The sequence below is a fragment of the Cnephaeus nilssonii genome, assembly GCF_951640355.1.
Source record: "Cnephaeus nilssonii genome assembly, chromosome: 5".
In the NCBI taxonomy this organism is placed as follows: domain Eukaryota; kingdom Metazoa; phylum Chordata; class Mammalia; order Chiroptera; family Vespertilionidae; genus Cnephaeus; species Cnephaeus nilssonii.
Genome location: NC_137076.1, coordinates 60306121 through 60333790, shown reverse-complemented (window position 1 = coordinate 60333790; position 27670 = coordinate 60306121). Strand labels below are relative to the sequence as shown.

The window sequence follows — 27670 nt, the reverse complement described above, 5'->3', positions numbered from 1 at the left end:
TTTTTTGGATTAAAAAGATGTCTTTTTATTATTTTCAGAGAGGAAGGGAGAGGGAGCGAGAACTAGAAACATCAATGATGAGAGAGAATCATTAATCAGCTGCCTCCTGCACACTCCACACTGGGGATCGAGCCCGTGACCCGGGCATGTGCCCTGCCCAGGAATTGAACCGTGACCTCCTGGTTCATAGCTCGACACTCAACCTCTGAGCCACGCCAGCCAGTATGATCATAAACATTTGATTCCTTTCCCTTTCATCCTATCATATATTCAGTCATCAAGTTCTGTTATTTCTTTCCTCTAAATGCCACTGTACCCATTCCCTCTTAAATTTAAATGTCCCTTCCAGATAGACCCTTACTATCTCACACTTCAAATAGTAGAATGCCCCCTAACTGTTCTCTCAAATTTCACCTCACTGGTCTCACCTGGAACCCTTCCCTGCAGCCTGGCTATCCTCTGCATGGTCCACTTTAGGAACAACCCTTTGCCTGCACGAGAATGCCTTTCCACCCACCCTCTACCCATCTAACTCGCCCCTGTGCTTGGTCTACCTCAAAGCTTATCTCCCCCTGGAAGGCTGCTCTTGTCTATTCAAGGCTCTGCCGACCTCGCCTTCTCTCTGCTCATGGTCCTTAGCGCAGACGTAACCATTTGCTGCTTTGTATGGACTTCACGTGCAGGCCTCTGCATTACCCCGATTACGCTGCACATTGCTAGCCCCTGTAGAAAGTATTATTATGGTACCCATTCTTAGTCCATAATATTTAGATTTTAGGAGTTAATATACATGGGGAGGATATGCTTGGCCAAGTTTCACAATTTTCTGCACTTGTGACAGGCTAGTAGGCTCCTGTCAAGAAAAATAGAGCCAGACCACCCTCTTACATGTGGATGCACTGGAAATCCATTGGGGGCATTTGGGCAGCAGCCTAGGGTGCAGGGATGACATTGGATGCAAGGGAATCTATGACTCAAGAAGTAAAATGAAATCAGGAATTTGGGCGAGGCAACACCTCCTCAATGCCCAGAGGCATCTGGGAAAGGTGCCTGGATGCCATCCTTGACGGAACAGTGTCAGAACACAGAACACCAAGCTGTGGCCCTACCGATGTGCCTGCGAGCAGTCTTGCCCTGAGGAGGCTGTCCCAAAGATGCCCTAAGGAAGCCTTGTGCTTCCCTTAATGTGCATGCTTTCTGTTCCAGGGCAGTCTCTTCCTATAGATCTGAGGAGAGAAGCTCGGCACTCACAAGGCTGTGCCCTCAGTAGGTCCGGATACAGAGCAATGAATAACCAATCCTCTCTTGGAGACAAAGGCAAATCCCCCTTCACTGTGGTAGGAGAGGATGGACTGCTTTGTCCTATTGAGAAAATCAACGGGAGTGATTCTATGGTTTACAAAACATAGCTAGGATCCTCACCCCTATGTTCATTGCAGTGTTATTTACAATAGCCAAGATATAGAAGCAACACAAAAGTGCCCATCAATAGATGATTGGATTAAAACATGTGGTACATCTACACCATGGAATACTACTCAGCCGTAAAAAAGAAATAAAATCTTACCTTTTGCATCAGTGTGGGTGAACCTAGAGATTATTATGTTAAGTGAAATAAATCAGACAGAGAAAGACAAATACCGTATGATTTCACTTATATGTGGAATCTAATGAACAAAACAAACAAATAAATACAGATTCATAGATACAGAGAACAGACTGACAGTGACAGAGGGGAGGAGGGTTGCGGGGGCTGGTGGAAAAGGTGAAGGGATTAAGTGGTGCAAATTGGTAGTTACTGAATAGTCACAGAGATGGAGATGACAGCATAGGGAACACAGTCAATAATATCGTGTGGGGCCAGGTGGGTACTTGAAGCAATGGGGGGACTACTTGGTAAAATACATGATTTTCTAACCACTTTGCTGTAATATCTGAAACTAATACAGAATAATAGTGAATGTCAACTGTAATCAAAAAATAAAAAAATAAATTTAAAAATTTTTACTCTAACCTAATAAAAAAAGAAATCCATTAAACCAACTAACCACAATTTCCCATCTTACTTGAAATAATTCAAGTCTTAGACCTCACAGAATTTATAGTTCCACACACAATCACTGCCATATTTAAGCAGCTGTAAATACTGAGTATTGAAATAAATACAGGTTGCTTTAATTAAAATGTCAGTTACAGTGGTGGTGAACTGCTTGTTAAAATGCATATTCCCAGGCCCCGCTCCAGACCTGCTGATTCTGAACCTTCGGCAATAGGATCTGATTACCTGCATCTTAAACAATTTCTCCAGGTGATTCCTAGGCCTGCAAGTTTCAGAAACACTGTTTGATGGGTTGTAAGCTCTCTCTCGGTGCACAAAACCTTTAAAGAGTATTCTCATAGGGGGCTAATTAAAACCTCTTTCTTCCCCAATGCTGTTATAAAATGAATTCCTTTCCCAGAACGTTTCCTTTTTCGCTGTTTACACTTAGCCTCATAATTCTATGGCTCTGACAGGATTTTCAAAATATGCCAGGATGTGTGTGGAAATGACCGTTATACTGACCAATAGAACATTTCACTTGCTATCTGCATTTTTTGTAGCGGTTCTGCCCACTGCTCTCCCCTCAGCTGGGTGGCCCTGGGTTCAGGCCGCGATGAGTGCTCTGTCAATATTTTACTTTGCATCTGAGTTGCCAGATACTATTGGCTTAGTCAGGGTCAGGGAACCTAAATTGTTTTTGTAGTCCTTGAAGTAAGTCAATATTTTCAAGATTCTAAAAACTACTCAGTGGTTATAACTACAAGACCTTATTCTGACACCGCATGCTGATCATGTTGACACTGCTATCCTTTAGAGCACGTGTTTGGCACATGTAAATTTTATGTTAAGACAGCACTTTAGGTTTTATGAAGCCAGCTCTAACACAGGCCAACAGGTTAGAAGCAATAGTGTGAAATTTATTGTAAAACATAAATTTCATTATTGGATAATATTTGATATTCGGATAGATGGTGAAAGTCACCGAAGGGGCCTCTAGTGGATTGAACACCCACCTTAACCTTAGCTTTCTTCAATGCCCCGGTACAACGACAATAAAGGAATAAAAACAATACAAATATTCAAGAACAAAGAGGATGGAAGATAGAAATAGCAATCGAGGGATGTCAACCAAATTTTGGAAGACGAAAATCAGGTGGCTGAGTGGCAAATGACTTGGAGGCTCAGAGAAAGCTGACTCTGATCCTGTGGTGAGGGAAGCCCCAAATAAAGCAAGACGGCTCAAGCTGAGGAATGCTCTAGCATCTCAGGACCCAGAAGCACCTCCGGAGGCCAGGTGGGGGTGGGCTGCACACTAAAGGAGGGCTGGCTAAAGTCCTCTTTAATTAAGAGGTGGACCAGACATCCTCCCAGACTGGAAGAAGGAAGGTGTATGACTCTTTGGAGAGACTAAGCCACAAAGCTCTGGAATCCTGCATCCCAGCCCTAGCTGAGGTGGGCAAGGAGCCATGCAAACACAGGGAGATTAAGTGAAAGTCTACATTGCCTTTATTTGGTGAGACATCCTTCACTAACACCATCACCTACTAACTCCATTCCTCTGCTAAGCTCCAGAAAGCCAGCCTGCAGATTTACAACTCTCAGTAATGAGATGGACGGAGTCTTTTCTGTTTGGTCTTTGGGGAAAAAGTCTACAGACAGTGATCCAGTGAGATGGCTGGGTTCTAGCCCAACCCCCCCTAGAGCAAAGCCAACAGTTGACAGGCCTTGTGGAAGGACAGAGAGCAACTACTTAGCTTTATTTTGCCTCCCTCTTAAAATAAACTAAACAGCCCAGCTGGTATGGCTCAGTGGTTGAGCATCAATCCATGCACCGAGAGTTCAATGGTTAGATTCCCAGTCACACAGCACATGCCTGGGATTCTTTAGAGCACGTGTTTGGCACATGTAAATTTTATGTTAAGACAGCACTTTAGTAGGGGGAGTGTAGGAGGCAGCTGATCGATGTTTCTCTCTCATCCATGTTTCTATCTCTTTCTCCTTCTCCCCTCCTCCTCTCTCTCTAAAAATCAATAAAAACATGTTTAAAAATAAAATAAAATAAACAGACATTTGAGAAAAGTTTCTAACATAAAATAAAAAATAAAAAAAATGAGCATATGAAAAAGGTGCTTGGGAGAAACAGGTAATGGGGGGACACAAGAAAACTTAATCTAAAAATGATCATTAATATCCTTAGATCAAAAAGGCTACATCAGAGAACAAGAAAGAGGCTATGGAAATTTTAAGTGTGATAAATAAAATGAAATGTTTAGTTTTAGAGATGAAGAAAGAAAGGATAAAAATATAGAAAGTTGAAAATATATGAAAATTAGAGAACAATCGGGAGGTCCAATACATGATAAATAAAAGTTCCAGAAAGTTAATAAAGAGAAAGGGAAAAGAAGAAATGATTAAAACAAGAGAACATATCCCAAATCTTAAGGATACATGTTTCCAAGTTTTTTGGTAAAAATTCATAGAACCAGACAGAGTGAGTGAAGAAATAGATCATCATGACTTTCAGGGATAGAGAGAAGATCTAAAAAGCTCCCAGAGTGAAAAAACAGGTCACACCCATAGAATGGGGGAATCCGAATGTCACTGGGTATTATGAAAGATACAGGACCATGAAGAAAGGCATTTAAGCAGCAGAACAAGAGAACTACAGGAGAGAAGAGTGGAGCAAGAGGGTGTAAGCCTTCAGGACAGACACTGAAGGAGAGGGGGAGGGAAAGAGAGAGAAAGAGATTGAGGGAGAAGAGAAAAAGGGAGAGGGAGGGAGAAAGAGATTGAGGTGGGGAAGAGAGAGAGAAGGGGGAGAGATTTAGAAAGAAAGAGAGAGAAAAGTGATGGGGGAGAGAGAAGGAGAGAGAAAAAAGAAAAGAAAATGCAATAAAATAGATAATCTGATGTGTTTAATCCCATTGAAAGTTTTACAGAGTCAGAAAAGTTTGAGGATAGATTGAGGGTAAGTGCAGAAACAACACCAATTTTTTTAAAAAGAGGCAGTTATTAATTCCAGGGAAAACAAAAAGTCTTACAAGAAAGTAAATACAATCATAACATGCTACATAGCTAAACTGTGAGGCACTATGCAAAAATCAGTCATGTAGATATGGAATACTTTAAAAATCATAATTTGTAATACATCTAGCTATACTGAGAGTATGGGGCAAAGTAAAAAAGAGATTTGGTGTGTGGAGGGGGTTGTGTTTGTGAGGAGGTAGTGTAAGTGAGCTGAAGCTTCATCTTTTATAGAATCAAATAACTGACATATTGAGAAACAGCAGTCTATGGAATAAATGAGAGAAAACGACTTAATGAATTGAAGTGGTCACCTTGGGAAGCAGAAATAAAGAACGAAGAGGATGAATCTCCTCCTCCTCATTACAAGCCTTCTGGCCCTATTTGACTTTCTGAGCTTTGTCATATATTATTTGGATAAAATAATCACACACACACATGTGCGTGCGCGAAACGAAAGAAAGGACTCCAAGTTGTTAAAGTTAAGGAAAATGTATCTTCAAAGGGATTCCTATGATGGCTGTTAAAATCGGAGCTCTGTTCTTTTTTGGAGATTTTATGGTTAAAAATTTTACAATGAGACACCTCACACAGTGCCCAACAAATTTTGGTAAAATAAAATGGAAAAGTAAAAACATTCTATAAAACATGAGAACACATGTACTCATTCTGATATACACAGCCATATACCACAAACAGCATGCAAAATATTAATAAAGTAGCGTAGTCATCCTATTCTCTAGTCCAGGCGTCCTCAAACTACGGCCCGCGGGCCACATGCGGGTGTTTTTGCCATTTTGTTTTTTTACTGCAAAATAAGATATGTGCAGTGTGCATAGGAATTTGTTCATAGTTTTTTTTAAAACTATAGTCCGGCCCTCCAACGGTCTGAGGGACAGTGAACTGGCCCCCTGTTTAAAAAGTTTGAGTCTAGTCCTATGATTGCAACTACTAAAAATGAACATCACACCTTGGAAATGATTCACTTTCCACCGTTCCGTGTAAAAGGTACCCCTGGGCTCTGGGTGCGTGTAACTTGCTTGACCCCCTCCTTTCAGAGCTGGTCCACTGTTTCTGTTTGTCAGACACAGAGACCAAGTTTGCCTTTCCTGCAATCGCACTGTTGTTCCACTGGTTCAAGATAACCACCTGCTATCAAAGGATCCCTTTCAGACTTGCCTTTCCAGTTCTTCTGTTTGATCTCAAAAGCAGCTCCGTGTTATTTGTGCTAACGCTCTCTCCTCTGGAGCTGGAACTCCACTGCAAACATACTTTGTTCCGAACATTGATAATGACCATGTTTAATGGTTTATTAAACATCCTAATGTTTAAGATGCAGTGTCAGGTACTGAGAGAGAGAGAGAGAGAGAGAGAGAGAGAGAGAGAGAGAGAGAGAGAGAGAGAGAGAGAATCTCGAGAAACAAAAAAATTAGGAAAAAAAATAACAGATAGACATGGCCAAAGTAAGTTCTGGTTATTTCATCAAAGAATCACATATTTAAAAAATTAGAGAGTCGCCCAGAAAGTACAATACGAGAAAAAGGGAAAGGAGAAATGATCAAAGAATTAATACGAGAACATAATCCAGAGAAGGCTTGAAAGTTCATAATGGTGGCAGTTTCACTGATACTTTCATTGTCGCTATCTTAGCTGAGATTTTATAAGAATTCAGAGCAGATGACAGGAGTGAGAAGAGAAGGTGGAGAGAGAAAAGAAGAGAGTGTGAGGAGAAGGGTTTTGGAACTATCTATCTGCTAAAGCAGGGGTCCATAACTAATACTATATGTAAAGGAGTCAAAAATAATGGCCCCAGCCGAAACCGGTTTGGCTCAGTGGATAGAGCGTCGGCCTGTGGACTCAAGGGTCCCAGGTTCGATTCCGGTCAAGGGCATGTACCAGTAGGGGGTGTGCAAGAGGCAGCTGATCGATGTTTCTCTCTTATGTTTCTCTCTTATCGATGTTTCTAACTCTCTATCCCTCTCTCTTCCTCTCTGTAAAAAATCAATAAAATATATTTTAAAAAAAATAATGGCCCCATCTCACTCCAACTGGCAAATTGAAAAAATAAGAATGTTTTTAAAAATAATTAGCATAGTATAAACTTTTTTAAAATAGGGGATTTTCCTTCCTTAAAAACTATCTTTCCTGATGGTAGAATTAATATACAGGTATGACAGAAAACTTGGTAAATTATGGAGGGAAACCAGTAATCACTCATAATTTTACCAACCAAATATACCATTCTTACTATTTTAGTTATTCAGTATTTTTTTATATGTATTAAAAACACAGTCTGGATTGTAATATACAAGCTGTTGTATGATCGGTCTGCTTACTTCACTCTTCCTGTGAGCATTTCCACATGATAATAACTCAATAACATGGTTTTCATGTCCATTATTTTTCCAAAATTCTTATTTTGGTTGCAATTTTCCACTATTGTAATTAACACCCGGCACATAATCTTTGTACATAAATCTTTGCTCAATTCTCTAATTATAAGGAATACTAGATGAATTCTGAGAAGTGAAATTTCTTGATAAAACATACTCAAAATTTTGAAAAAAAGTTCTTCTTGGATGCTTTCTAGGTTTGGTTCCCTCTTTTTTGAAATATCTAGGAGCTGCGTGAATTTCTGTTCATTTCTGAGAGGAACTGCATTTTCTGCAATTGTCCCAAGTAAGTAAACATCTATATAAGATAATTATGTTGAAATCAATGTTCTAGTATTACTGGCTTTGGTGCTCAAGTCATTCATTAAATCTAAGTGTTGCTCATGGTCCTTGTGCCCAACAAAGAATAAAGTGAATTTTCACTAGCAACAGCAGAAAACAAATTTGAACTACACCTACGTATAATTACATTTTATGTCTTGCTTGTAATTCGTGCATGTCTTTGTGCCATGTACTCTCATAGAGTGCAAATGAATGATTCTGAGAGCTATGTAAATACTGCTCCACAATCAGATAAAAGCATGAAATAAGTGGTATGTTTGCAGAAGGATATTCACATGTTTATATGTGTATTTTGAAGCTTGTTTCAAACAGTGGTGAGTTAATATTTCATTAAAAAGCATGCTTTTGCTTGATGGCTCTGTATGAGGTTAAGAAGTGATTATTCTAACGAGGCCTCAAGAACGCAGATTCTGTCCACCCTGAAAGTACCTTGTGAGATGGAAGGACCAGAGGACAAGCCCATAGATTTAGTCCAGGAAACCATCACCTTCATTTCTTCACCTGACTGAGCTCTTTCCAAACATGAGCTCTGTAGCTTAAGGCCTCAGTTACTCATAGTGAGGCAAGCGTAAGGACCTGAAATAAGCACCTTTAAAATTCATGTCCCAGCAAAGAAAAGAACTTCATCCCAAGTTAGCAAATTTCAAAAGACATTCAGTCGGTGGGGCGGGGGGGGGGGGGGGGGGGGCGGTGAGGATGGGCTCACACTGCACCCACATGTCTGCAGAGCCTGGGAATTAGAATTAATCATCTTTGGTCTGGCTCGGAGGAGATATTTTACTGTAGCTGGCATATGTAGAAGCACAATTTACATTAAGATGAAGACGAGACCATTCTGACAGCTTGCGATCTCATAAACCTCGGATGCGCCCAGGCTTCAACAAACATCCCTGTGCACTGCCTACATTTTTGCCTGCTTCAGAACTTAATACTGAAGTGTATGAAATGTTACACCTTTCCAATGGTGTGTGTGTGTGTGTGTGTGTGTGTGTGTGTGTGTGTGTGTATTAATAAAACCAAAATAATACATAAAAGTTCACATATCATTGATGTTTTCCTACCTGCGACTGATTGCAGTTGACGTAAACCAAGCTACATTTTTATTTCTCCAGACAGAATTTCTTTAGAGCCGGCTGGCATGTGCAGACAAGAAACCACTGTGAAGTTTTGGGATTGGAAGGCTGTGAAGGACAGGAACCAAGCCACAGAGCTCAGGCCTGTCTCTGCAGGCCAGCACCACTGCCAGCTCTGTGGCCTCTGTCAAGCTTAGGGGGGTTGGGTGGATATGAGGCGGGAGGGGGGTCACACCAGGAGATAGAAGATGCAAGCAGTTGCCTAGTGATGCAAGATCTGTCTGCATTACTTCTGATGCATCCAACTGTGGATACACATCCGAGCACTAGTTAGAACCTGTATGCACACGAGGGCCCTTAAAGCAAAGACTTTTCTGCAAAACCTCCAACTGCAATGCAAATGTCGGCATCCTGCGAGGACTAGGGCACAAAACAGCAGTAGGCAGGACAGTGGCGGCTCAGAAATTCACCCGTGTATGGAGAAGGGCAGTAGAACAATGCACTTCCCCACTCTCCTCTCCTTCTAGGTAGAGGAAGTGATACATTGAAGGAGTTTGCCTGTTGCCACAGTGGTCAGGATGAGGAGGTGAATGCTTATCAATGAGCATTCACTCCCCATTGGCTGACACTCATTTTTTCCATGGATCTATTCCCTGCTGTCCAAACCAGGAAGCCGGGAAGTGGGAGAGGAGAGCTTAGTTGGATACTAAGGTTACAGTCACCATCAAATTTCCCTGAATTAGAGCTGAATAAACTGGAGAGGTTTGACTGCACTCCCACGTCACGAGCTTAAAGCAGCTTCTAATTGCCTTAGTTCAGCGACAAATCCTACAAAAATCTATCCTGCAGTTCACTCTGAAAATACAGAAAACTCTCCCAGAATTGAACACCAAGAACCCAAATGTCCAGGATGCATAACTCCGAAAGCTAGGCAAAGGCTGTTGAGGGCTTCATCCAACTGTTGTAGAGACCCCCAAAGGCGCTGGCCTTCTCACCTGGCTGCGTGTAGGACTGAACGACCCGGGAGATAAGGAGACCAGCTCTGGCCCTGGGACCGCGACAGCACTGCCCCCCCCAGAGTGAGGACCTTATGTAATTTTTCATTTCTTATCTGCTGCTGGGAATAAAAGACGTTTGATTCCCCGGCATTCAAATACAGGCAAGTTAATCGGGCTAACCTTTTCCCTCTCTCAGAGAAAAGGAAGGAAAAAACCCCAAACCCAAACCTGACAACCCCGTGAGGATGTGTAGGAAGCATTTCCGCAGGCAATTCAACCCTGCTGGTGCCAAAGCATCACACGTGGACAGTCGGAAATGCACCACCGGCACGGCGCAAGGTGGGCATCGCTTTCACACCTACCTGACCGTGGGATGGCAGTGCAGCGTACGCCAGGGGCTGGTTCATCACTCCTTTCTGCTTCATGAGAAGCATGCGTTTCTGGTCCTCACTCAGGTGCGCCCTGGGAGCCTGGAGCTGTGGCTGCTGCTGCTGCTGTGGCGGCTGCTGCTGGATGTAGGGCATCAGGGGGCTTTTGTTGGGATTGGCCATGGGCGGCGTCATTCTCTGACTCAAGTCCGCATTGAAATGGGTCAGAGGCTTAGTGTTGCCGTAAGAGAGAAGGTTGTGCTGTTTGTTTAAGGAGTTTGTACCCAAGTTATTTGGCTGCTGATTGATCATGTTCATGTGATTCTGCGGGAGGTAGTTATTCATTGTCGTCTTCTGCAGGTTGTTTGCCATCGGAGGCACTATGGGGTTTTGGTTGTTAAAGGCTTGGGGGTACATCATGGGGCTATTTGGTTTTTCTGCAGTGAAAGCTGCGCCGTATGGACTGGATGGAGGCCCTAACGGGGACCAGCTGGAAGTCTGGTTTGGGTGCTGCTGCTGCTGCTGCTGCTGCTGCTGCATGAGCTTGGCCCTCTGCTGTTGCTGCGCTGCCATCTGTTTGAGCTGCTCCGCTGGAGACATGTCGGAGCTGGGCACAGCCCCTGGCCCTGACCCCGAGCCAGTTACTGACACTGCTGCCGGATTGAGGAGATAACCATTGCCAGGCCGAGGTGGAGCTTGGCCCGGGGTGTGGGCTGGGTTTGGAGTTGGCGGGGACTGGACCGCACAGTTTGCTGGAGAGCTGGCGGGGTTCGGAGCTGCAGGAGTGTTGGCAACAGAAGGTAAACTGGTGGCTGTGGAGACGTTGGAAAAGGGAGGACCAGAAGAAGAAGGCCTTGTCTGGGGAGATCCCATGGAGATATGTGTAAAAGGAGAGTGAGAGGGGTCGCTCTTCACACTCACACTTTCCTGGGAGAGAGGGGTCTCCGTCGCTGGCTGCGAGAATTCGGGCTCCTTCTTCTCTTCAAAGTCTTCATTGAACAGGTCCTGTATGTCATCTTCAGGAACCGTGTTGGCCAGCTCATCGATTAATTCTTGCCACTCCTGGTCATTCAGGTTAATATCTGAGAACAGCTTGTTCTGATTTGAAAGAGATGTTTCTGATGTGTCTATGCAAGTAGGATCGTCTAGAGGTTCTTGTTTGAGGTCCTTGTTCTGCAAGATGGTGAAGCTATCTTCCAGGTCACTACAACCATTAACAGGCTGAAGTTTAATCTCTGGGAGTCTACCATTCTTACTTAGGTCTTCTAGGAGTCCAGGAGTGTGAGTCCCGCTATTTTGCAAGGGCAAAGAAGGCTTCAGGTCAAGTTGGTGCAGAGGAGAAGCTGAAGGCAGTGGCATGTTGTTGGGCAAACTGTTGATGGCTTCCATCCCTGTGGGAATGTCCTTTCGTATTCGCTTGCTGGTTGGAGAAAAACTCCCATCGCAAGCACCATTCTGCTGGTCTCCATTAAGTGGTGATCGGGCTCCTTCCAACTTCCTTTTCACAGTCTCTTGGAGCTGGAAAAGAAATAGGGAAGAGAATGACTAAATCTCCAGCTCATAGTTTACTCTTTCAGCGTGGTGAAATATATTGCTGTCCACTAACTTCTAAGAAGCAGAGCTCACAAAGCAAAGAGACAGAAAACAAACTAAAGATTTGAGAGTGAGAAAGAATCATCTATTACTATTTTCAACTGAATGCTAAACGTGAGACTTGGACCAAAGTGTTAACATCTTCCTACTTGAGGAAGATGTTAACACTTAACTTAAATTCGTGTCACCTCTTCATTGAGAACATTAAGGAATTAAATCAACAATATTTTTAAAGAACAATAAAAGCCCTCAAAGAATAGAAAATTTAACACATTTACTAACTAGTGTAGAAATGAAGATGAACGGTTAGCATAACCCCAAACTTCCTTTGAGTTCTTATTTTACAAGACCTCCCAGCACCTTGTGATACAGTAGCCCACGCTGCCTAAGGGCATGCCTCCGGTGGTTTCCATGCTCTCACGCTTTCTTGGATTTCCTCCTGTCTCACCACCTGCTCCTCTTCAGCTTCCTATGTATTCTTCTTTCTTTCCCTTAAATGATGGAATTCTTCATTGTTTGATCTTAAGCTTTTTTCCCTACCCATTCTACACCCTAGCCTCTCTGATTTCACCCATCACAACCGCTTCCACTAACTTCTCTAGGCCGGTGACCTCATAACAACATACTCAGCTCTCCCTTCTCTGCTGAGCTCCACTAGCTCCAATGCTTTCTTACCAGATGTTTCTTGGGCATCTAAAACTCAACACTGAGCTGATTATCTTTTACTACTCAAACCTGGTCCTCACCCATGTTCCTATCTCAGTACTACCCAGTTACCCAAATCTGAAACACCTCACATCACCAATCACCAAGTCCTATGGATTCTGCATCCAAACTATCACTCTAATATAGTGACTCACCTCCAACCTCACTGCTACTATCCTTGGCCAGTATACCATTATCTCTTGCTAGACTGTTGCCACAGTCTCCTAACTGATCTAAGTGTCTTGGCTTCGTTCATCCATCCATTTACTCTTTCATCTATTCTTTTATGCATTGTTTTGCTTCCTATCAATTCATTCACTGCACTGCCACATCTTTCAAAACAAACAAACAAAACCACAAAACAAAACATATCTCCCTTCCTGCTTATAACCCTGTAGTGATTTCCCTTGCCTTTAGATTAAAACCCAAATGAACCTGCTTCACCTGGCTCTTTTGGTCATCATTTCAGGCCCATCTTCTTCCTTCTCAGCTTAGCATCACCTCTCCATCCCCTGCCGGACTTTTTCTATAAATTCTCCTGAAACTTCAGTTTCTTAAGTGTGCCAAGCTTTGTTCTGCTTCCAGGACTTTGGGCATTTTGTTTTCTTTTCTTGGAATATACTGCTTCCCCTCCATCCTCCCTTCCCCAGGTTAACAGCTGCTCGTCTTTCTGGTTGTATTTTAGACTTCACTACTCTAAGAAATCTTCTCTTAATCCACTCCCCACGGTCTTCTTTGACTCACCTATACTAGGTTGGGTATGCTGGAGTAAGTCTTTCTAAGCAATCTCTACTTCCCCATCATAGCTCCTACCATATTTTGGGGCAACTGTGTAAGTGTCTGTTTAGTGAGCTCCAGGAAGGAGGGACGATAGCTGACTTGATCACTGTGTCTGGTGGGGCTGCACCTTGTGTTCAAGTTCAGTGCAGTGGTTAATAAATAATGGCAAATTGAGTGAATGATTCTGTTGTGCAATTCATAGAGGCTAAAAGAGGAGAGCTTAAATCAGAGCAGGAAGGTTGTCCCATTGACCATAAGGAATGCCTGACTTTGAGATTCTGCAACCCCAAGAATGGGATCTCATACTTTGGAGTGTGTTGTGCCTACTTAACTGGACTCATTTAAGTCAAGAAAAGTCTTGCTAACTCTATGAATTTATAAGCCATAAACCTAATTAATCTGTCTGCCCCCTTCCTTTTTGCCAGAAAAGGTAAGTGTGTGGGACTTCTGGTAAAAGCATTTGGCAGAAAGTAAGTACTGGAGAAATGCTCAGTGGGTGACAAAAGGAAGACTAGATGAGGTTAGCCGGGGTTTTCGTAACTTCACAGAGTTGAGGGTAGAAGGCAGAATGCATGGGGAAGGCAGGACGAGCAGTCCTCCAGGGAAGAGAAGAGCAGGATTCCCTCGGACCCTGCACTAGGCACTCACATGTGAAACTGACCAGGCTCTTAGAGGAGCCCCATGTAAAATAAAACCCATCTGGAGATGATGTATTCTAAGAAGTGCCACTTTATTGCTATTCTCTCTTAAGTAGAGAAATCCATGTTAAAAGTAAACAGAAAAGGTCCTTGGGTGAAAATCCAGTCTAGCCCTTGTTCCTAAATCTTATATTTTTAATCATAACACCAAACACTGTCTGCGCTCACTTAGTAAAAGCCCCTGAATTGCTAAAAACAAAGCCCGAATGGGGATGCACTGGAATTTAACTTCAAAGAAGATACTGGTTCAATCCTTCATATTAGGTAGACACTGTTATAAAATTACGTGCTTTATTGAACAAACCAGGAGACTGTGGTTCTGATCATAGGTATGGCAGATACTTGAATGTAGCTCCAACACAGAACGGCAAGTTCAAATATCATAGCCTCAGGGCCTGAAGGAAACAAGGCGGGGCCCTGGGCACCTCCTGAAGCGATGTTCGCCTTAAAACAAATAAGCTCTTGTCTTAAAGATGAACCTGACTTTACTTTAGAAAGTCTGGGCCCGCCATTCTGTTGTAGGGCCACAAAGTGGATGGGGCAGGATGGAGAAAATAAAGACAAACACTCTGTTCCTCAGTAGAACAGTGGCGGCCAAGACCACGGACAAGGGCAGGTCTGGTTGGGAATCACAAGTTTCACCTCTTACCAGCAGAGCAGGCCTACCTGGGTGAGGCCATAGAGGGCAGTAACATAGACACAGTAGCACTGGCCCTGTGGTCAGAATGCGTGGGTTCAAACCCAAGGCCCCCACTTAAAAGTTAAAACATATAACTGTGTCCTGGCACTTAATAACTGTTAGCTGTGATACCCACCATTAGATACTGAGTTATATGAGGGTAGGTACTTCTCTGTTTTGTTCACTAGTGAGTCCCCAGCAGCTCACAGTGGACACTTGATAAACGCATGTTGAATGAATGAATCCTGGACAACATGGAACCTCTCCTGAGCCTTGGTTTCCTTATGTGCAAAATGGGTGAGTAATATGTAGCTCATACAGTTAACCTGAGGCTGAACTTAAATGAAATAACATGGAAAGCACTTAGCTTCGTGCCTGGAATCCAGTAAGCACCCATTAAACCTTAGCTATTATTATTTTTAAAATTCAGTGATACTAATAGCCACAACTACAACTGGGAGAGATTATTTTCCGGATCTCTAAGACACAGAAAGGTAGAATGACAGTATTTCTGTTCGCTAGCCTGCAAAACCCTAATGTTTTCCAAGCATCTGGTGAACCTTTTAAAATGTGAACAACAAAAATCAAATTTGCAATTCAAGCCCACGTCCAAGTGCTAATGCATTCGTGTCCTAGATTGTAAAACAGCTCCAGGTTGTTGAGGTTCAAATCAAATAGATTTCCAGCATTCGACCTGAGTGGATGCTAAGAATTTCTTTGTCCTCGAGGGCCTCAAGTTCTCTCCTGCTGGCCCTTTAACCCAAATCTTGACATATATTTCATGTGTCAGTGTTTAAGGAATATAAAAAAGACACCACTGAAGACACTGAAGCTATGTTACGGTTTTTATATTTTGTTTAGTTGTGTCCCAAATAGCATCCCTACTGTCTCAGCACCCGCTGCTATATGGAAAGGTGGTCTGAGAGTCTGATTCTCTCCTCATGCCTCCAGGGAGGGAGAAGGAGAGTGGGCAGGTAGGGATCAAACCTGTGTGCTTGGGAAGGCTGACTAACTCACAAGCATGCTCAGCGAGCATGAGAATGGCTGACTAGCCTTAGCTGGTTGGGCTCAGTGGATAGAGCATCAGCCTGTGGACTGAAGGGTCCTGGGTTTGATTCTGGTCAAGGGCACGTGCCTGGGTTGTGGGTTCGATCCCCAGTAGGGGGCATGCAGGAGGCAACCGATCAATGATTCTCTCTCATCATTGATGTTTCTATCTCTGTCTCCCTCTCCCTTCCATTCTGAAATCAATTTAGAGAGAGAAAGAGAGAGAGAGAGAGAGAGAGAGAGAGAGAGAGAGAGAGAGAGAGAGAGAGAGAATGGCTGACTACACGAGGAAATGTCCTTGTGACTCCCCCACCTTTCCAGGACTCAGGTCTCAGTCTCATCCCAAATAGCCTTGTCTTAGGGAGTCCCTGGCTCTTCAGCCTTCCAATGCTATGATTTGTGCCCCCGTGGAAAAAATCACAGGAACTTTTTATTGAGCATCAGCTTCCCTGCTCCTGGGTTACTATTACTGTAAGTGTTTTCTCCCATTAAGGGACTCTATGGTGCCGGGAACTGAAGCACACTGTTCACCCGTGCCAGTGACACTATGGGCCACATCACCTGTCAGTGACTCTGAAGGAAACAACTCCTGCTTCATACTGGCTCCAGCACCAGTCTCTGGTCTCCTCGCTGTAGCTCAATGGTGTGTGTTTCTGTGAAACTGTGGGATGTGTGTATGTAGGAGACAGGAGAGAGAGAGAGAGAGAGAGAGAGAGAGAGAGAGAGAGAGAGAGGCTGAGAGGGTCAGAATGGTTTGGGAGGGTGACATGATTCCCAGACCAATAGTAACATGAACAGCTGTGCTTTTGGGGTTATACCGTCCTTTCACAAAAGGCCATATTTAGTTTTCACAGCAAACCTTTGGGGTTGGTCATGTGTGGGTCCTGCTGGCTCTACAGGGAAAGGGGCAGAGCTTTAGAGGAGGTGGGATGGGGAGGGTGGATGACACCCATAACAAGGAGGAACAGGGCTAAGATTAAAGCCCCTGCTGACATAGAGGGACCCCATTCCCTGAGATTCTCAGGGTCTTCTGGGTCAGTATGTCCACAAAAAAGATAATCTTTCTTTCTTTAGACTCTTAGTAGTGCTAGTAAGTTAAACACACACACACACACACACACACAACAAACAAACAAACAAACAACAACAAAACAACAACAATTTCCTTCCCTCCCCAAAGCCCACACCTCTTATTGCCTTGTCCTTGATTTTGCCTGAAATTGGGCATGATCACGGAGCTTGGGAATAAAGATGACACTGCTATTAATGACTACTTGAGGATGGAAGATATCGGGGTAAACCATCAAATTCCTTGTCTTCTACTCCTGATGATTCTAAGACAGGTGTTACCTTGTAATCCTGGTCTAACTCCACAGCCCACACTATACCCACATCCAGGACCACAAAACACAGCCATGCCTTCTTCTACGGCACTGACTCCAATGCGAACAGTCTGATGCTCCCTCAGACTGTTTTTAGGAACCACCCTTGGTTCCACCCTCTCCCCACCACCCACACCCAATTAAACCTCAAGAACTGCCTGTCCTTATCATTAATAAATTTCAAATTCTCATCTTCCACCCCCAATGACACTATTTTAGTTCAGATCACCACTTCTCTCTTGATTTCTGCAGCAGTTCCTGAGTAGTCTCCTGGCGCCAGGCCCGCCTGCCCTCCAACCCATTCTCGCATCGTGGCTGTGCTTTTCTGAATAGATGTGAGCCTGATCCAGCCCATTGCTCATCTGCAGGTCTTTGGAGCTGTCCAATGTCTTCAGCATCATCTACGTCTGGCGCACACGCCCTTCTCAACTTGACCCGCTTACCTTTCCCGTCTTAGCGATCACCTCTGACCTTCTTTCCCCAACTGGCCCTCCAACACCAGTCGACTCTAAACCGTCATTATACTTAATTATCTGCAGCTCTCAGCACATACAGTGTTTATTCTCTCTCTTTCTGAGTCTTTGCATATGCAACTTCTTCATCTGACTAACTTCCTTTGTCTTCCATGAGTCAGCTTAGATATTACCTTCAGTGTAGTCTCTCGTGATAGTCCCTCCCCACAACTCCTAATAATCTTGGGAACCCTCCATGTGCTCCCAAGTCATCCTAATACACATTGTCCTATAGCTGCTTTCCTTCTCCTTCATGGGATGGTAGGAATGGATGAACCCTAAAAAGATCTCTAAAGTAACCACACTGAGCTTAAGTAATTGATCCTCAAAGCAGGCACTTGAAAATGTTGGCCTGTATAGTATTTTAGTGGCAACTGAGTAAATGTAAAATTTGTTTATGCTGGAAAAGGCTTGTGGACTGTCCCCTCCTTAATATTTTTTAGGACGGTAAGGATTCAGGGAAACTATGATGAGAACAACCAGAGAGCATATGAAGAGAATCGTGGGAGGGAAGCTGAGACTGAAACCCAGAGACCTGACGTGACATTGCTAAGGTCACACGTTTTGACACTTACGTGAACTCAAAATGCTGGCTATTTTCATAATGAAATTTTAAACTTCCATACAAAGACTTCAAGTTTTCATCCACCAAAGCACCCCAACCCCAACCAAAAATGTGAGCGAACTCCCTTCACCAACTATTAGAGACACAGCCATTTCCTAATATTTAAAGATGAACTGGAATCACAGTTTGCAGATGCTATAGCTAATTTCGAGGCTCAAAAAGAACATTTTTGTCATTTTGATCAGCTCTGGTCAAACCAGAAGATGACTCACTGAATCGATTTTCATATGGTTATTCTCGCCTCACTCTGCCAGCAGATAACTAGCACAGGAACACATAGACAAATTTGACTTGCTTAGTTAAGGCATTCGCTGAATGACCCAGAATACTCATTAGATATTTTAATTAGTAGAATATGAATAGTGTGCAGAGCATTTTCAGAGTTGTCTCCTAGATTTCAGAGCCCTTAGAAAGGATTTTTTGAGGGTTATTAAGTGGTCCAATTTTCTGGACCACTGATTATCCAACTTTAAGTGACCTGGGATACTGTGAGAAATGCAGATTTCTTGGTCTCAGTTCCACAGTTTCTGATTCAGGAGCCCAAGGTGGGGCCCAGATTGGGACACAGGTGAAATGCACAGGTATCTAAAGGCACTTATCAGATTTGGTCCAGGATCCAGTTTTTAGAAATTCTGAACTACATTAATAATTCTGTTCAAGTTATGACATTCTGAAGTTAATGGTTTGATTAAAAAACACACACACGTACACACACAAACCCGATGTCCATATAAAATGTTCACCAGTGACCTTCTGGGACAGCTCATAGACAGGACTAGGGAACAACACTTGGGGTGAGATGCTTCCAACCCCAGAGGACCTGGAATTCTGCAGAAGCTTGCTGGATTTCTATAAGATATTTCATGACAATGTTTATTTTTTGTATTTTAGGTTTCTCTGGGCAGGGGATATGCTAGACATTTTCCCTTTCCACGTTATACACTTCCCTTCATTTTCATGCAACGAACTGAGGGCGTGCCATGTGCCTGTGTGCTAGGTGCTGAGGGGTGGACTCATTCCCAAGAACAAAGACCACACCAGAAAGTGAACCCGTGTCAGACGTGTACCAACAAAAGTTGAATAAGTTTGTCTTAAGGAGATCTATGTGAAGGATAGAGAGACACACAAGAATGTAGGAACCTATCACAGCTCCCGAGGTCTCCCTCGTCAGCCTTATACACTGCTAACATTATGTCAGAGAGGAAGGAACTTTATTACACAATAAAATTCATGTGGATAAACACACACACACACACACACACACACACACACACACACACACACACACTAGGTTCCCTGAGAGCCAAGAGTTTAAAACCTCTATTTTGATCGTCCCAGAACACAGATTCTCCGAACCTGGTCAGTGGGCAATGCTGGGTCGCTGGAGGGGATGTCTGTCAGCCTGAGCAGTTAGAAATCTCCACCCTGTAATGCTCCAGGAAGAAAAGGATCATCTGAACAGGGGCCTCACCTCCTAACGGGCGTCTGAAACCTCAGCTACAGAGGCCCATGGAAATGCAGGGGCACCGCTGAGCCCCCAGCCCAGGGGAACAGGACCCATCAGAATATTCTGGAGGACTCTGAGGTTATTCTTAGAAATAACCATGATCCTTTTCCTTTCTGCTAAGAGTCAGATTTAAAGCTCTATTCCCAAGTAGTCTCAGGAATATACAAGAGGGTTGTCCCTTTCTTCAGTGTTGGGAGCATGAATGCTCACCTAACTCCAGCTGTGGGTACCGGAGTAAGGTCCCCTTTAAAAGCATTTTGAATCTTTTTTGGGTGTGGCTGAAACCTCAGGTATGCTTTGATCCTTTAGTTACTTTTAAACGTGTCATCAGCACGTTTAAAAGTAACTAAAAAAGTTTATCTCCCTTTGGCAAATAAATGCACAATAACTATTGAGAATGGATCCTAAAACATCAGCAGAGGCATTTGAGCTGCTGACATTTACAACTGGCGGGTTCCAAGGTCTCTTCAAATCTCCATATTTCCAAATACATAAATGTTCGCACAGGCTGTGGCTTTCTCTGAACTGAACGAATAAACTGTATTTTCACCATCAGTCATGTGAATCCTGTGGACTCTTTATATCTCAAGTTGTAAAGTTTTTCATGAGCTCTGTACACGTAGTTTAAATCAGTGTTTGAATAAGATTATGAAGTCATTAAAACTGAGACTGCTATTTCTGCAAATGCCAAGGATATACGATTTTCAAACCTCACAATATTTTTAGCAGAAAGCGCTACACTTCTAAGTTTTTATCAGAGAATCTGATTCACTGCTTACTAAATATTTCAGGACATTCATGTCACTTACGATTCTAATTGGCTGAGGACTTACCATGTACCAGGCATCAAGCTAAATGCTTCACATGTATTACCTTGATTAATTCTCACAATAACCCAGAGAGGACAGGAGTGTGTCCCAGGGCCCAGAGCTGAGCTCTCCTCAGTCCCGCTTGCTTCTCCACTCCGTGCTCCCACCCACTCTGCTGTTCCGCGCCTGCCGACTCCTGTCCTGATCAAACGTGAGCGAACCTTGCTTAGAAATTCTGAAAAAGTGTTTTCCACGCCTGCGTCGTGACAGCCTGGGAGGATGTGTTCCTGTCTTTGAGTCAGATCTGCCCGATTCACAGAAAAGCGTGCTCCTCTACGAGGGAGGATGTCACTGTGCAGATTTAGCATGTGTTTGAGGCGTGATGAGAGCGGCAGCCCTGAACGCTTCAGGAGGCGGCAGCTGCGTGCACCCCGGTGGCAGCCCCGGCGCCAGGTAGCTCTCCGCGGGAAAAGCTCCACTGAGCTCTGCAGTTGCCAACATCTGAACCCGGAGCGGCTCTGCCTTTTCATCTCCATAAGCACACACACATATTACATTCCATTTATTTTTAAGAACAAGAAACAATTTCCTCAGGAATATCTCCTGGTATCGTTTACTAAAAGTCATGCATACATTATCCATTCAAACACGCCTGTAGCGTGACCTTGTATTACAACCCGAGATTCCTAATGGGGTTTTATTTAGAGCTGTAAAGAAAGGACGGTGAAGGGGGCGGGTGAGGAAAGAGGGAAAAACCAGAGGGAGGAAGAGGGCAAATGAGAAGATCACATCTCATCTGCACCGTTCGCAGCTGGAGACGTACACCAGCCGCACACACCGAAGAACAGGCATGTTGGAACTAAGCTCCAGATTTCGATTTGTTTATTTTCTGGGAGGAGGGAGGCGGGAGGGAGAGACACTTCAGGGAAGGCTGAGTACTTTTCTCTCCCTTGGGTAGGAATCAAGAATATTTTAATTTCACTGTTTACTCAAAACGTCCCTGATTTTCAACGAGAAATTCTCATTTCTGTTGGCAGCCCCTTCCAGGAGCGTCTCCATGGCCCGGAAGCCCTGTTCCCGCACAGGGGGGCACAGCGCCCAGTGCCCAGGCCCGACACTGCTTTTGCATAAAATCCCAGCACGTGTTTATCTCCCTTTGGCAAACAACAGTATTGAAATAAGATGGCCTAGTCTATAAAAAGCCTCCTGTTTCCCTTAAAGAGGTCAGACATTGCTCTTCCTTGTGAGTTGCAGTTTGCATAAAGCAAAGCTAAGAGCTGCCTGCTGGAAAAGAAGTCCTCTCTCTCTCTCTCTCTCTCTCTCTCTCACACACACACACACACACACACAGACACACACACACACCATCTTAGTGAGTGAGCAAATAGGATAAGGACATAGAATAGCATCTTTCTAGAAGGCAGCTGATTCCCAGACCTCCATTCCACAGTAGCATGTTTTTACCCCAAAGCTGGAAGCGAAGGGACTTGTTCCAGCAAGGGGACTGCCATAATTGACACATGTCTTCAGTAACTTTGTTCACAAATAGGGGAAAGGCAGAGCTAGAGGATTTTCCTCTCCAGGATGAATCACTGGTGGGTGAAGATGACCACACACAGACAGGCACGTTCTCACAATCAGGCAAACGTGGGTGTGATTGAACCGGCTCCACGCACTCAGTCCACGCACAGCAGAGCTAGGGAGGCTGTCGCAGAGCTTTTAATCTGTGGGGAGAAGCTGCTCAGCTCCATCCTCCCAGCTGAAATTCATTTTTCAGAAGAAATTAGACCAAGGTACTGTTGTTATAGCAACAGTCAGAGTCACTTACACAGCCACTTCCCTACAACCTCACCCTGAATTCTGTGGGCAGTGATTTCAATTATGCACAGGGAGTGACCAAGGCTGAGCCTGGGTGGACCCTTTCCCAGCCTTTTATGGAGAGGAAGGCTAAATCCTCTCTGTCCAACTGGGACTGAGAAGACAGGACTTGACCGTGTCCCACAGAGCTCTCCCGTCTGGACAGTCCAGGAGCAGTGATGATGTTTTCATCCTGGGTGGGAATTGGACACGTGACCCTGAATTTCTTAAGGTTAACCAAATACTGACCATTTTAGAATGGGAATTTCCAGTGAGGATGTTAGTGTTGGCAATCACCATATATTCTGAAATGTTTCCATTATTTTAGCCCTCTAGGACTTTATTCTCGGTGGTGTGGCATTCCTAATATGATAGTGCACTCCGACCCCTGAAAACAACAATCAGCTCCAAAATGCCCTTTCCTGACGATGTATGTTTACCACTGAACCTTTATGGCAAATAGCTCTCCAAAGGAGTCAGCAATGTAGTCGTCTACAGTCACCCCAGGGGTATGTCAAGGTGCTAAAAATGAAGCCAGTGCTCACGACTAATGTTGCGGGCTTAATCGTGTCCTCTCCAAACTCGTATGTTGAAGCTCTAACCCCCAGTAACTTTATTTGTGACTTTATTTGGAGAGAGGGTCTTCAAAGAAGTTATTAAAATAAAACGAGGTCATGAGGGGTTGGGCCCTAATATAATCTGACTAGTGACCTTAGAAGAAGAGATTAGGGCACAGACACACAGAGGGAAGACTATGTGAAGACACAGGGATAAGACAGCCATCAGCAAGCCCAGGACAACGGTCTCAGAAGAAACCAACCCTGGTGACACCTTGATCCTGGCCTTCTAGTCTCCAGAGCTGTGAGGAGACACACTTCTGTTGTTTGAGCCTCCCCGCACCGCACTCCCCTGTCTGTGACTTTGTCATGGCAGCCCGAGAAGATTAACACAACGACTAATCTGGTTGAAATGTATCCCTGTCCTCCCTCGGTGTCTTACACAGATGAGGCACTCAATGACTCTTTTGAAGGACTAGGTTGCACAAATGTGGTTCAAGCTTTGATTCAACGAACAGAACATCAACTGTGTGCCGGGGTCTGTACCAAGGATGCACCAGTGAATCAGATTCAGTCCCTGACCTCAAGAGCCTTCGGAGCTGAGGGGAAGCAGCAGGTGAGCTCTGACGAGGGTGCCTGTGCTGTGGGAGCATGAAGGAGAGGGATGCCACAGTGAAGATGAGGTAAGGCCCCCTGCAGGGAGTGTATGTAAGCTGAGGCTGGCAGTATTCACCTTGAGGTGAAGACGCCAGAGGAGGAAGAAAGTGTGGCTTCTAGGTGAATGCCCCTGGCTCGAGCCAGAGTGCAAGGGGGAAGCGCTGAGAAATGAGGCTGGAGAAATGAGAGCTATGTAGGTCCTGAAGGGCTTGTCTGCCTTGGGAAGAAGTGTGGACTTTATCCAGAGGCTCTGGGAGGCGCGACAGGAATAATGGTCACTCGCAATGCTAACTGCTGATTTGATAATGACAGAAATTGGTTGCCAAAGGTAAAATATTTGAGGTGATCTGTATTAGCCAGCTCCGGCCGCCATAACAAAACACCGCAGTCGGGGTGGCTAAAATAACAATGGACATTTATTTTCTCACAGTTCTGGAGGCTGGAAGTCCATGACCAAGGTGTTTGTATGTCTGGTTTCTCCTGAGGCTCCTCTCCTTGGCTTGCAGATGTGCCCTCACGTGGCTTTTCCTCTGTGTGGGTGCATCCCTGGTATCTTCATGTGTGTCCAAACTTTCTCTTTTTACAAGGACACCAGTCAGATCAGATAAAGGCCACCTTAGTGTCCTCATTTGAACTTAACCACCTCTTAAAAGGCCTACCTCCAAATATAGTCATGGTCTGAGGTACTGAGGGTTAGGGCTTCAACACAGGCATTTTGGGGGAGGACACGATTCAGCCCATAACATGACCTACTATCATTCCTGCATGGCTGACTAAGCAAATGGCTAAAGCTATCCTTGACTTATAAATCAATACGACACAGACTTGGTCTTAAGGCAAGTTAGCTCAACAATTGCTACTTGGTCCAGAGCTTAACTATATGTAATTTTTTTTGTTTTGTTACTCCTCACCTGAGGATATGTTTTTCATTGCTTCTAAAGAGAGAGGGAGAGGGTGGGGGAGAGAGAGGAGAGAAAAGAGAGAGAGAAAAAAACATCGATGTGAGAGAGAAACATCAATTGGTTGCCTTCTGTACTCACCCTGAAACCTGGGTATGTGCCCTGACCAGGAATCAAACCAGTGACCCTTGGGTGCTCGGGATGAGGCTCTAACCTATTGACCCACACCAGCCAGGGCAATAATATTTATATTTTAAAAAGTGTTTGTTTCCCAGTTTTAATCCCAAATTCAAAATATACTTCACACTCACCCCTTAACTATCAGCAAAGACGTGTAGTTGGAGATGACTCTAAGCAAAACTTCGAGTAGGCAGAAGGAGCCTGTCATGATCTAGGAGGCTCTGAATAATGACTATTTGTTCCCTGAGGTTTAGTATGTGTTACTTTACATGGATAATCCACCTGACCTCAGAGAGACACGCAGAGAGTCTAGGGCAGTAACACAATTCAGAGGAAGCACAAGGAATGATGGTCAGGATTTCCTGCTCGGGCCCCATGGCCCCTGCCCCATGCAATAAATCACTTTGCCAGGAACAGGTTCAGAGTTTGTCAATGTTCTGTTCCAATTGTGGTGCACTGTAAATGTACTGTAACAATGTAGAGCCAGAAGTATGTATTTCAGTGGTTTTATCTTTCTTACCTAGCCATCCAGATATTATTTATGCAGTTTCCATTATAATGCTATAGTTAAGTTTGCATAGTATTTTCTGTAACTGCCTATTTTTGCATGGTTGTGGCTCTCTAAAACTCCCCTGGGACAGAATTTTTTTCACCTTGGTCTCAGTTTCAAAATAAACTTTTTTTGTGTGTGTGTATTTGTGAAAGCAAAGGACTTTATGGATCTTTTTGAATTATGTAAAAGAAAAGAGGATTTTTACTGCAATAAATATGTTGTTACCCTCTGTCCAATCAAACACCGTAAATCAAAAAAAGAGCTGAACATAAAGGCATCAAGCAAGGCAATGTAATAGATTTCACTGAGCACGACCCATCCTGCCAGATTTGACTAAATAAGGTTTGCATTCACATGCTTATCAGTATTTAAAAATACCCTGAGTGTACAGAACAGAAAATGTCAGGCACTTGAAAAGCAAAAATATGCATGTGGCATTGTCCACATCTCACTAAAGCACAGCAACTAAACAAACTTAATGATGTGATTGGGCAGCAGTTACTTAACCTCTCTGGACCCCGTTTCCTCAATTATAAAATGAGGGGGCTGGGCTACCCGATCTCCAAGCTTGTTCCAGCTCTAACACAGTCTCTATTTGGACTCTGGATTCAAATCAATGACTCACTTTCAAAACCACCCTGGAAGGCACTATTAACTCGATGGACAGCTGAACTTGGCAGGTCGTTACTGAGTAACTAAGACCCTCATTTGAAGCCAGAGAGCAAGAGTTCACTACAGTCTTCTGCAAAAGTTTCTTGGTTTTAGTGAGTTTGGAAGAAAAATTATACCTAAATCGTAATCACAAGAATCTTAAAGAACACAGAAACCCAACTGTGTAAACTACATGGTTCGTTTAAGAGAATTTTTTACTTTACGGCTGTCTACATGGTGTCAGGTGCCAAGCAGGGTGCAGAGGGTGTGAAAAATGCACAAGACCCCTTCTTTCAAAGAAATTCAGAGCTTGTTCCACGTTTTCATTTTGTTAAGTGTCTATGGGAAAATATCTTTGTTATGCATAACACTTGTCAAACATTGACAACAGTGATGCTTCCATTCCAACAGTGACTACAATTTGGCCACGTTGACTAACTTATAGAATGGTGCATGGCTCTTCTCCATCTCCACCATGAATGATTAAATGGCCTTGAAGTACATGAAGAGCCTGAATGTGCTAGCTTGTGTATTAGTTGCTGGACCAGGTTACAAGTAGGAGCTGTCCACCTTTACTGGGCATTCATTACTGCATGTTTGACTTAGAAGAGGCCGTTGGTTGTGGGCCTAATCCTAGTCTCAGAGTCAGGAGCCCTGGGTCCTGGAATGACTTCTCTCCTGACCAAGCTTTGCCTACCGTGAAAGTTAGTCAACTATTCTCTACCTCCATTTTTACCTGTACAAAATAATTTCTAAGATCCCTTATAAAGCTAACAGCCTAGAGTTGTATGATCTCTCCAGGTGCATATAGATATAGTTGGAAGATAAACCAACTGGCATTTTAGGTTTTCTCTTACCTTTCAAAAATATGTAACTAATTTCTAAATTTGAATGAATGAAAAAGGTTTTTATCTATAGTTGTTTATATGTATTATGTCATAAAACCAGGTTAATTCAATTCCTGCTAATTTTGCCTTTAGCTGTAACTTGGCTAAGGGCCAACCTGATATTTATCCTTATGTACAAAAAAGGAGCTTACCATGTGAAAGAATAGGTATAATAAAGAATATAAGGAGAATGCTCAACCTACTTAAGACAGAAATAGATCTCAAGAACTCAAGGACTCAAGAGACTCAAATTTAAATAAACAATTGATACAAGTATTATGAATTCTTCTCATATATTAATTAAAGTGGTTCCCACAGGATGTTTATTTACTAACAGTTTGATAGCCTACTTTGGATTGCAGTTGTTACTTTTAAATATATTGCATGTAGTATACATTTACTACTAGACTTCAATTCAGATTTTTCTCAATTCAGGCAGCTGTTTGCTCACATTAGTTTAAATTAGGGAGAGTCTATTGTATTCATAAACTCTTCATCTAAATGGCAGAAATGATGACTATAAAATTCGCCTTTAGGTTTGTTGGAAAAGCTGCAGCTTAACTTCTAGTCTGAGATTCGTAAGGAATGAAATGGAATGATTAATGTCCATTACTGATTTCTTACAGCTGCAACTTATCAGAATATGTATACGCTAATACTGTACCCATGGTAATTATCTCATTACTATGAAGTGTCACAGAAACACATTATGCAGAGTACAAGTTGAATCACATTTAGCAATTTCTTTTTATGTTTGAAACCCAGAAGCTGAGTGTTCTCTAACAGTGGGGCTTTGCATGGGAGTTGGGGGCTCAGCATGGCAATCATGCGCTGGAGGTGGGGTTTCCTGGAA

General features: G+C 43.5%; 1 protein-coding gene across 2 annotated transcripts in view; it reads right to left on the bottom strand.

Annotated features, from left to right (window-relative positions):
* Window positions 1-27670, bottom strand: part of MAML3 (mastermind like transcriptional coactivator 3) — a 386341-nt gene that overhangs the window by 143549 nt on the left and 215122 nt on the right. For both annotated transcript variants that reach the window (XM_079770768.1, XM_079770769.1), the window contains exon 2: window positions 10234-11757. In XM_079770768.1, coding sequence (XP_079626894.1) covers window positions 10234-11757 — 1524 coding nt within the window. The remainder of the gene's footprint in view (window positions 1-10233; window positions 11758-27670) is intronic.